This window comes from Tupaia chinensis, unplaced genomic scaffold (genome assembly GCF_000334495.1).
Source record: "Tupaia chinensis unplaced genomic scaffold, TupChi_1.0 Scaffold144255_1, whole genome shotgun sequence".
Lineage (NCBI taxonomy): Eukaryota > Metazoa > Chordata > Mammalia > Scandentia > Tupaiidae > Tupaia > Tupaia belangeri.
In genome coordinates, this window is record NW_006204113.1 from 113,253 (window position 1) to 124,029 (window position 10,777).

Here is a 10,777-nt window from a genome sequence, read left to right on the forward strand (position 1 = left end):
CGCCCCGCCTCCGGCAGCGGCCCCTTCCTCCCGCAGCTGGTGCTGTGGGGCCGCGGAGCCGCGTCGCTGTCTCTATGGCCCCGGATCCCAGCGCAAAGGTGAGGGAGGTGGGGAGTGCGGGCGGCGAAGGGGCCTGAGCCAGAAGAGGGGTCGGGGGCGCAGGTCAGGTAAGGCCTCCCCACGTCCATTCCACCCTCCAAGCGGGGCCAGGCCTTTCTCATCGCCAAGCCCCCGGTCCTGCATAAAGGCTTTGAAGGAGCGGGGGTCAGGCCTTGGGCCGTGCGGGGCGCAGACCGACCACCGCCGAGTTGGGGACCCGCGTGGCGGACAGTGTCCCCAGGATCTGGGTCACGTCTCCCGGTGTCCAGCGGGATCGAAGGAGAGCTTGTCCTCGGGCCGCAGCAGTGGAGACTGAGGTTAGACCTGGAGAAAGGAGAGAATCGCCGACTGTCCTGGATAGTGAGGGGGTGGGGGGGCTCCTGCGAGCCAGGAGAGACCGCCATCCTACTGGGCAGAGGGGGGCCGCCTGCACCAGGCAGGTGGGCGTCTGGATGAAGGTCGAGAGCCCGCTGGTCCTCCATTGATCCTGTTGGGAGGGTCCCCCCTCCCCAGTGTCCTCCACCCTACAATCCACAATAATGGGAAGATGATCCGAGTTTAGGGGGTGCCCTGGGGAGGGACTCGAACCGTGGAACTCGGGGTGGAGTGTGGGGTGTGAACTGGAGACCTTGAGCTCCCTTTGCCACTGGGGTGGAGGGTGGCGTGCTCTGTCCCTCCTGTCTGGCCCCACCCTCCCAACAGGTTAAATGGGGGCTGAGCGCTCCTGCCCGGCTCCTGTCTAGAACTGCCCAGGCGTAGAGGAGCAGAGGTGCAGTTCCAGTCTCTTTCCTCCGCAAAGCTAGGGCTCCACTCCTGCCTGGGTCAGTGACCCTCCCTGCCCTGCAGAGCAGCTTTGACCCATGCACCCGTCAAGCACACAGGTCAGAAGTCTCCCGGTCCCCTGCACCACACACACACTTGGAATCTCGCCTTACAACTGGGACTTTCGGGAAGGGAGGCGGGGTTCTCTGCATGCACCCCAGTGGACACTGGCAGCCTCCAGGCCTGCAGCGAGAATGGGACCTCTGTATGCACGTGTACTTTTCTCTGCATGGGTGTAATTATGTGTTTGAGGACTCTGAACACATATGTACATGACCCTTCTGTGACCACGACTGTGCCTGATCCCTGTATCAGTGGTTAGTGTGCGTGTCCCTATGCATGCATGTGTGTGTGCAGTCGTTTGTGTGTACCCACATATGCGGGTTTATAACTCATTAGCCTCTTAAGTTCTGTGACCTGTAAACAGATGGGTGTGTGAGTACGTCTTTACATGTGAATACGTATGACCACAGCCCTGTGTGAACACACATGCAAAAACCTCCCTGAGTGTGCCCTGCTGTGGACACACACTCACAGCCCTCCTTGTGAACGTGTGTGCACACCCATGTGTGTGCTATCACCTTTCTCTGAACCCACGCGCGTCTTAGGGTAGGCCAGTGCAAGTGTGCCAGGCACCGTGCTGAGTGGCCCCTCGGCCTGGGGCGTGTTCCTCCCGCCCAGTCCTGGAGACCGATCCCTCCTAGCCATAAGGCTCTCCCTCTTCTGTGCTGAGCAAATAGGAGGCCCAAAAGCAAACAGGTGTGCACCACAGCGAGGGGCGGGGCGGGGCAGCTTGCCTGGAGCCTCTACCGCCCGCCCCCACCGCAGACAGGAGACAGGAGCTGGCGTTCTCCCTGTGGTCCAGACCCTCCTCTCTCCCCACCCCCGGGCTCTGCCCACTGCGTCTCTTGAGCTAGTACTCCAAATTCCTGTTGTCCCTCCAGCCAGCTCGTGATCCCTCCCCACTCTCCAAGGCCAGATAGTTAATATTTGACCTGGAAGGGAGAGGGGACACCAGTGGCACCCTTTGGCCCTGCCTGTGGGTGTCTGATGGGACGAGTAGGTCTGGCCTCCCCCATGCCTTGCTCAGCCTATGAAGCCCTCGGGAGCTCCCTCAGAGAGCAGGAGGTCTGTTATGGGGGTCAGAGAAGTCTTCCACCCACCCTACCCCAGCCCCAACTGGTGGGAGGGAGTGTCTTTAAGATGTGAGGGGTGGTGGGGGGGCAGCAGGTGGTGTAGTGGTTAGGGCACTCGGTTCCCACGTGGCTCACCACAGTTTGAGTCCTGGACCTGGTGGCTTGCTTTTTCACTTTCTCACTCACTCTCTCTGGTGAGCGCATGTGCCCTGTGGCACATTTTAAAAGATAATAATGATAAATAAAATTTTCAAAAATAAGATATACCAAGGGAAGTGGCCCAGAGCTCAGGGGTCTCCTCATTCCCCTCTCTTCAGTGCTGTCTCAGCTCAGTGCCATGTGCACCAGCCCCTGCACAGACCGCGTACCTGTGCAGCCAGGGGACCCAGGTCCCCCCTCCCGTGCCTCTGAGTGCCTGCTCACAGGCAGGGACACGAGTGAATGCCCAGCCAGCGGGTGCAGTACAGACTCGCACGGGCAGGACAGAGATGTGCACCTCAGAGAGAAATGCCAAGGAGAAGTGTCTAATTAAAGAGAAATTCCAGAGGGAGCTCTCAGGCCAGGGACAAGAAAAAACAAAGGGAAGCAGGGCAAAATAAACAAAGGCCTATTAAACATCGCTCAGCCTTCCTGCGGCCTATTAACCATCGCTCAGCCTTCCGGCGGAGGCACCCCCGCAGCAGCAGGGCAGCAGCTGGTCGGGTCTCACTGTGGGACGGAGCAGGCATTCCCGAGAGCTGGAGCTCCACCGAAAAGGGGCCTAGCAGAGCTTCTGGCGGGGCCAGAGAAGGGCTGGAACCCTAGGTTTGGGTTGAAGAGAGTCTTATAAGGAGGGCAAGTTCTGGGATCAGCAGATGGCAGAATGGGTACGTCGATGGACTACCACATAGTTGACCGCAGTTTGAGTCCCGGACCTGGCAGCTTAAAACACACCTGATACGTGTGCATGTGTGCTCAAGATCTCGAGAGAAGGGACTGCAGCGCAGCCATCCCCCCAGGACATGATTTCTTGATTTCTGTCTCTCTGACAAGTGCACACAGGCCCATAGCAAAAATCTCTCTTAACAAAAGGGAGGGCAAGTTCTACACCCCAGCTTCTGCCTCAGAATAGAGATGGTCAGGACTGCGAGTCCTCGGTCCTGGCATGGGGGTTCTGGATGCTGGGCCTCTTCCCTTCACCTCCTGAAGTCTGAGTAATGCGATCGTCCACCCACACACAGATCAAAGTGCCTTTTTTCCTATTTTTTCTTCAGAAAACAGACCTCGGAGAACCAGGACGTGCTCTGCTGTCGGGGGCAGGGTGACCCCATCCGTGACCCACAACCCCTCCATGACTACACAACTCTCTCTCACCATGGAGTATGCATTTGATGCAGAAAGCCTTGTGATCTGCCCCTCCCTCTGATCTCTCAGCTGTGATTCCATGGCCATACAGCCCTGTGACTCCATGTCTCCCCGGTTCCAGGACCCCCCCTGGCCCCATGACTCCTTGACCCCCACGGCCTTATGACCCCTAACATTCCAAGTGACCTCCTTGGACTCTGACCCCTGTGAGTGTTTGTCCTATCGCCCCCTGTGATTCTGGTCCTGGCTCGTCTTAGGGGTCTTGTTGGTCTGGGCCTCCCCAAGAAGATGTGGGGTAGGCTCTTGCCTCTCCTCCTGAGCTTCTTCACAGCAATTGCAGTCCCCGGACCCTCGCTGCGGAGACCATCACGAGAACTAGATGCCACCCCTCGGATGACTATCCCCTACGAAGGTTAGACCCTCAGCCTTGGAAGACAGTGAGAGCCAGAGCTGGGGGTGGGGAGGCAGCGCCAGGAGGAGGCTCACGGCTCCTGCTCTCCGCAGAGCTCTCCGGGACCAGGCACTTCAGAGGCCAAGCCCAGAACTACTCGACACTGCTGCTGGAGGAGGCCTCAGCAAGGCTGCTGGTGGGAGCCCGCGGCGCCCTGTTCTCGCTCAGTGCCCGTGACATAGGAGACGGGGCTCACAAAGAGGTCAGCCCTGAAACCCCAGCCCTCTCAGGAGCTCCAGCCTCATCTAGCTCCCTGGCCCCTCAGCCTCCCAGAAACCCTGCCGACCTTCCTATAGTCCCTGGCTACACAGCGCGGCCCTTTCCAGCCCTGGTCTCCCTTGCATCCTGTGCTCTTCCTGAAATTCTCCCCACCCCAATCTCTGTAGCTCCCTGGGGTCCGATGGCCTGGTCCTGTGGGTGATGGGTATCGAGGTCAGTGTATCAACTCATTCCCTTTCCCCAACAGATCCACTGGGAGGCCTCCCCTGAGATGCAAAGCAAATGTCATCAGAAAGGGAAGAACAACCAGGTACGTGGCCTGCCCTGTCCGCAGCTCCTTTCTTCCCCCTCGGTCAGGGCCTTCAGGGTTCATGACGACACAGACAGGCGTACAGACCTGCCAGTCAGTCTCAGCAACCACGGTAAACATTGTGAGTGTTGCTGGGGTGGCAGGCCCTGGGCCCTGCAGTTCTTTCGGGGCGTGCACGCACACTCCACTGTGTTTTCCAAGTGGCCAGGGCTGGGATTCAAACTACAGCCAGCCATGTGAGATCCAGCTTCCTTAACCACCAAGACACGGCGCCAGCTGGGCACAGCACTTGTAATCCAAACATCTGGTGGCCTGCTAGTTTGGCCTGCAGTGGCATCTTAACCCCCCCCAGGGCTCCCAAGCAATAATCATAATAATAACCTCTTATAAATGCTTAGCTTTTATCTCACCTAGTCCTAGAATAAACACATGGCTAGCATCACCCTCCATCTTACAGATAAGGAAAAGGAGGCTTAGGTAGGGAGTAGCTCAAGCACCCAGCGTTCCCCGGAAGCACAGAGGGACGTGAGCGTCAGCCCCTGCTGACTGAAGAGCTCGGACCTGCAGAGGTCCTGTGTCCAGCTGTGTAACAGACCATCTGGGGAACTTCTAAAAGATGGTCAGGGACCAGCAGTTAGCGTAATGGCTATGTCGCTGGACTCCCATGTAGTTGACCATGGTTTGAGTCCTGGACCCGGTGGCTTAAACTCACGTGGGTGCGTGCCCAAGATCCCGAGAGGAGAATGGAGAAGGGATTGCGGTGTGGCCATCCCCCCTGGGGGGTGGTTTCTCACTTTCTCTCTCTCTTGTCTGTCTCTTTCTGGCAAGTGCACACGCCCTATAGCAAAAACCTCTCCAAAAAAAGAAAAAAAAATTAAAAATTAAATAATAAAAAAAATAAAAGATGGTCGCAGCCCACAGGGCAGGGGTTCTGATTGGGTGGGTCTGCAGTGACGTAAGTACCGCTGCAAACACAGCTCCAGGAGCTCCTATCAAAGGCTGCCTCTTGTTGCAGGGTGGCTAGAAAAAGTGGCTGACGAGCCAGGGGACCCCAGACCACAGAGGACCACAAATCTAGCTGGGAGTTTGGGCTTTGTCCTGCAATGCTGGGCACCCTCACAGTTTCATACTTAGAGTCTCTCAGACTTTAATCGACAAATGAATCCCCCAGATATATCAAAAATGCAGACAGTGGGACCAGCAGTTAGCATAATGGCTATGTTGCTGGACTTCCATGTAGTCAACTGCAGTTCGAGTCCTGGACCCGGTGGCTTAAACTCATGCCAGGCGCATGTGTGTTCCCAAGATCCTGAGAGAAGAATGGAGGAGAAGGGACTGTGGCGTGGGCATCCCCCGGGGGGTGATTTCTTGCTTTCTGTCTCTCTGTCTCTCTCTGGTGAGTGCACACGCCCTATAGCAAAAACCTCTCAAAAAAAGAAGCAAAGAGGGTGGCTGCTTGGGGTATTAGCTGGCAGAGAAGACCAGTGTGGCTAGCAGGGGGTGAGCAGGGCCAGATAAAGGGGCAGGGCCAGTCGTCCAGGCTCTGGAGCACGTGGGACTCTGCTGAGCGAGCTGGAGAGCCCCCTTAGTTATGGACCCACTTTACTTTTTATTTTTTAGTTTTACTTTAGTTTCTTTGTTTTTCTTTTGCCACAGGGTGTGTGCACTCACCAGAGAGAGACAGAGGGAGGAAAAGTGAGAAATCACTCTTTTAGAAAGAATGGCCATGCCACAATCCCGTCTCCTCTGTTCTCCTCAGGATTTTAGGCACACACGTGTCAGGCGTGTTAATTTCAAGTGGCCGGGTTTGGGACTTGAACCATACAGCTGTGGGATATAGCTGCCTTAACCTCTGTATTACCAGCTGGCACCCTACGTTAGTTTTTTTTTCTTTTTTTTTTTTTTTTTGGAGAGATTTTCGCTACAGGGCGCGTGCACTCGCCAGACAGACAGACAGAGACAGAGAGACAGAAAGCGAGAAATCACCCCCCAGAGGGGATGGTCACGCCGCAATCCCTTCTCCTCCATTCTCCTCTCGAGATCTTGGGCACGCACGCACACGCGCCCGGCATGAGTTTCAAGCCACCAGGTCCGGGACGTGAACCGCGGTTGACTACGTGGGAGTCCAGCGACATAACCATTATGCTAACCGCTGGTTCCCCCTACGTTAGTTTTTTAACGTGCTGTGTGAACTGGATCAGAGGGGAGTGAGTGTACTGATTGGTAGAACAGCTCTGGGAAGAGACGGGGCGGGGGGCAGCAGTGCCCTGTGCAGGCCACCGGGGAGGCGGGGTCGACGGGGACCTGTCCCCAGCAGAGCTCTGCGGGTGTGCTGCTGCACAGTGCGTGAACACACGCAGTCGTGTTTATTGAGAGTAGCAGCCCTCAGGAGGGCTGTCCACGTCGTGCGGCTGCTGCCGTGTCTGGAGCAGGCCGTGGCGATCATCTGGACTGGGTGGTGGTGGCAGTGGAGGTGAAGTGGACCAAGGCGAGGGACATTTAGGACAAAGAACTGGTCATGGAGAGGGACCGGTGTGGGGTGGGGGAGAGGGGAGGGCAAGGATGACGCCTGGGTTCTGGACTATCGTCGGACGGATGGAGAGGTGGGAAAGACTGGATGGACAGGTTCAGAGGGAAGGCACGCGTTCGGGAGGAGGTGGCGCGCTTGGCTTTACATGACAGGCAGGCTGATGTGTCTGTGGATGTCCGGGGGACAGGGCTGGGGCCTGAGGACAGATCTGGTAGCATCATCCCAGGGTGAGTGGAAGCTCCAGGGCCAGAGGGTGCCACTACTGAGGATGAGCTTGATGGAAAAGGAGCACCTCTGGGTGGTGGGAGGCCCAGGAGGAGCTCCTGAACTGGGGGTGGAGGGACTAGAGGAGCTGGTGGAGTGGAGGCAGGGAGGGAGGAGAAAAGCGGGTCATGTCACAGTAAGTCCCAGGGAGTGTCCTGTGCACTGGGCAGCGAGAAGCCCACGGGGCTGCTGGAAAGAACGGTGTGTCCTGTGGGTGGGGACAAGAGCCAGACTACCAAACTAGACTCATGGAGGACCCAGGTGCCGGACTGAGAGCTCTGCCCCTCCACCGCAGACAGAGTGCTTCAATCACGTGCGGTTCCTCCAGCGGCTCAACGCCACCCACCTCTACGCATGTGGGACTCATGCCTTCCAGCCCCTCTGCGCCGCCATCGTGAGTATGCCCCCGCACTGCTCGCTGCCCTGCCCAGCCCTGTCCCCTCTGCCCTCGGGGTCCCTGACAGCAGGCTCCTCATCCCCCAGGATGCAGAGACCTTCACCCTGCCCACCAGCTTTGAGGAGGGGAAGGAGAAGTGTCCTTATGACCCAGCCCGCGGCTTCACAGGCCTCATCATTGGTGAGCAGGCCCTCCTCCCCGCCCCACACCCACCAGCGCAACGTGTGGCTCTTGCGGGAGGGCTCGCTCCCCATGTGTATGTGTGTGTGTGTGTGTGTGGTTTTTTTTTTTTGAGAGGTTTTTGCTATAGGGCGCATGCACTCGCTGGACAGACAGAGAGAGAGATAGACAGAAAGCGAGAAATCACCCCCCCCAGGGGGGATGGCCACACCACAATCCCTTCTCCTCCATTCTCCTCTCGGGATCTTGGGCACACACGCACACGGCGTGAGTTCAAGCCACATGGTCCGGGACTCAAACCGTGGTCAACTACACGGGAGTCCAGTGACATAGCCGTTACGCTAACTGCTGGTCCCCCCATGTGTGTCTTGTACCCTGTTTGCGCCTGGCCTGTGGCTGCCCCAGACGGAGGCCTCTACACAGCTACTCGGTACGAGTTCCGGAGCATTCCTGACATCCGCCGGAGCCGCCACCCGCACTCCCTGAGGACTGAGGAGGCGCCCATGCACTGGCTCAATGGTTAGCAGGCTGAAGCGCAGGATGATGGGGGGTTGGGGACTGTGTCTTCCCTTGTCCTTCCTTGGGCAGCTGGCCGTGTCACCCGAACCCCAGGTGAGCCTGTCCTTCCCACTCCCGCATGCTGGTGAGCCGGGGGCAGGGGTCAGGGCAGGGGCCTGGCCTGACTCAGACCCGCTCTGCCCGCCCACAGACGCTGAGTTTGTGTTCTCCGTCCTGGTGCGGGAGAGCAAGGCCAGCGCCGGGGGTGACGACGACAAGGTCTACTACTTCTTCACCGAGCGTGCCGCGGAGGAGGGCGCCGGCAGCTTCCCACAGAGCCGGAACAGCCACCGCGTGGCCCGGGTGGCCCGTGTCTGCAAGGTGAATGGGGGTGAGGCGGGGCTTGCGTGTGGAGGCTGGATCTCTGACCCTAGCTCCTAACCTGTGACCCCATACCCTACCACCCCAGGGAGACCTGGGAGGGAAGAAGATCCTGCAGAAGAAATGGACGTCCTTCTTGAAGGCTCGCCTCATTTGCCACATTCCGCAGTACGAGACGCTGCGTGGGGTCTGCAGCCTGGACGCTGACGGCCCAGCCCGCACGCACTTCTACGCCGCCTTCACGCTGACCACGCAATGGTCAGTGCAGGGGCACGGGGAGGCAGCTGGGGAGGGCAGGGGCTGGAGCAGAAATCGGTGAGGATAAGATCCCTTGTGGGGCCAGCCACTGGCTTTGTGGGTGGGGGGGGGGGGGCCCCCCCCGGCGCGCTAATGTCCTGTGGGGGCCCAGCCACTGGCTTGGTGGATGGGGAGGCTGGATCCCCACATGGCTGACTTCTGTTGAAGTCCCACACCTGGTGGCTTGGAACACACACCTGGCACATGTGTGCCCAAAATCCCAAGGGGAGAGTGGAGAAGGGATTATGGCATGGTCATCTTCCCAGGGGGTGATTTCTCACTTTCCCTTTTTCTCTCTCTTGTTCTATTGAGCACACGTACCCTATAACAAAGTAAAAAAAAAAAAACTACACAGATTTATTATGGGGAGGGCTGGCTGCCAAGCTAGGGTTGGGCCAGGGGCCACAGCAGACCAGACACCCAGGAAAGGGCAACACCCCCTAGGGTGACAGCAGGCTCTAGACTAAGCGGGGTGGGCAGGGGGCAGCCTCTGCTCAGCATGACTCAACCCCTCCCCCGTGTCCCATTCCTAGGAAGACCCTGGAGGCCTCGGCCATCTGCCGCTATGACCTGGCTGAGGTGCAGGCTGTCTTCGCAGGTCCCTACATGGAGTATCAGGATGGAGCCCGGCGCTGGGGCCGCTATGAGGGCGGGGTGCCCGAGCCCCGACCTGGCTCGGTGAGCACCCAGGCCTGGGGCCAGGGCTGAGGAGACAGCCCGGGTGGGAACTGTGGCGGGGGCAGCGGTGGAGCTCTGAGATGCACCACCGTCCTCCACCCCAGTGCATCACAGACTCACTGCGCAGCCGAGGCTACAACTCATCCCAGGACTTGCCTTCCCTGGTCCTGGACTTTGTGAAGCTGCACCCCCTGATGGCTCGGCCTGTGGTGCCCACACGCGGCCGGCCCCTGCTGCTCAAGCGCAATGTGCGCTACACACACCTCACGGGGACACCTGTCACCACCCCTGCCGGACCCACCTATGACCTGCTCTTCCTGGGCACAGGTGCTGCTGACCCGACCCTTGATCCTGGGACCCTGACCACTAGCACCTCTGAATCCAGTCATTCCCGCTGGGACTAGTCCGTGCCCCAGGGTCCTGAAGCCCTTACTGAATGCTTATCCCCAACCTCAGGGCCCCAGGCTGTTGCCTGAAGTCTCTTGTGGGGTGCCAGAGCAGACACTGTTGCTGGGACCTGACCTCTGCCCTTTCCTTGCCAGCTGATGGCTGGATCCACAAGGCTGTGGTCCTGGGCTCTGGGATGCACATTATCGAAGAGATGCAAGTGTTCAGGGAGCCCCAGTCTGTGGAGAACCTGGTCGTCTCTCCGATGCAGGTAGTCCTGACCTGACCCTCGAAGTGACCTTGCAGGGATGGGGGAGGGGGTGGGCAGCTGGGCACAGCTGAGTCTGCAGCTGCGGGGCGCTACTGACCAGCTGTCCTCTCTGCTCCAGCACAGCCTGTATGTCGGGGCCACCAGTGGAGTCATCCAGCTACCGCTGTCCAGCTGCTCCCGCTACCGCTCCTGCTATGACTGCATCCTGGCCCGGGACCCCTACTGTGGCTGGAACCCCAGCACCCACGCCTGCATAGCAACCACCACCCAAGCCAACAGGTCCCAGGGTAGAAGGTGGGAGGCAGTGGGAGCAAGTGGAGGAGAAAGGCCCACCAGCGGTAGGGGCATATGGGCTAGTGGCTGCCAACGGCCCTGTCAACCCTTCGCTGGGGAGACTGAAGCCTGGCTCCCCTTGTTCATGAATCCTGATCTTCTGTCTCCAGAACCACACTGATACAGGATGTAGAGAGAGGAAATCGAGGCTGTGAGAGCAGCAGGGGCACAGGTGAGTGG

The 10,777-nt window shown here is 58.8% G+C and overlaps 1 protein-coding gene across 1 annotated transcript in view; it reads left to right on the forward strand.

Moving 5' to 3' along the window:
- Positions 1 to 1,010: 1,010 nt before the first annotated feature.
- SEMA4G (semaphorin 4G) overlaps positions 1,011 to 10,777 on the forward strand; it is a gene marked incomplete at its 3' end in the record, with an annotated part of 13,339 nt that continues 3,572 nt past the window's right edge. The window contains 14 exon segments of the mRNA XM_014583317.2: positions 1,011 to 2,049; positions 3,311 to 3,813; positions 3,906 to 4,054; positions 4,319 to 4,381; positions 7,471 to 7,569; positions 7,659 to 7,752; positions 8,158 to 8,271; positions 8,462 to 8,631; positions 8,720 to 8,889; positions 9,462 to 9,606; positions 9,711 to 9,933; positions 10,149 to 10,264; positions 10,383 to 10,543; positions 10,708 to 10,769. Coding sequence (XP_014438803.2) covers positions 3,690 to 3,813; positions 3,906 to 4,054; positions 4,319 to 4,381; positions 7,471 to 7,569; positions 7,659 to 7,752; positions 8,158 to 8,271; positions 8,462 to 8,631; positions 8,720 to 8,889; positions 9,462 to 9,606; positions 9,711 to 9,933; positions 10,149 to 10,264; positions 10,383 to 10,543; positions 10,708 to 10,769 — 1,690 coding nt within the window.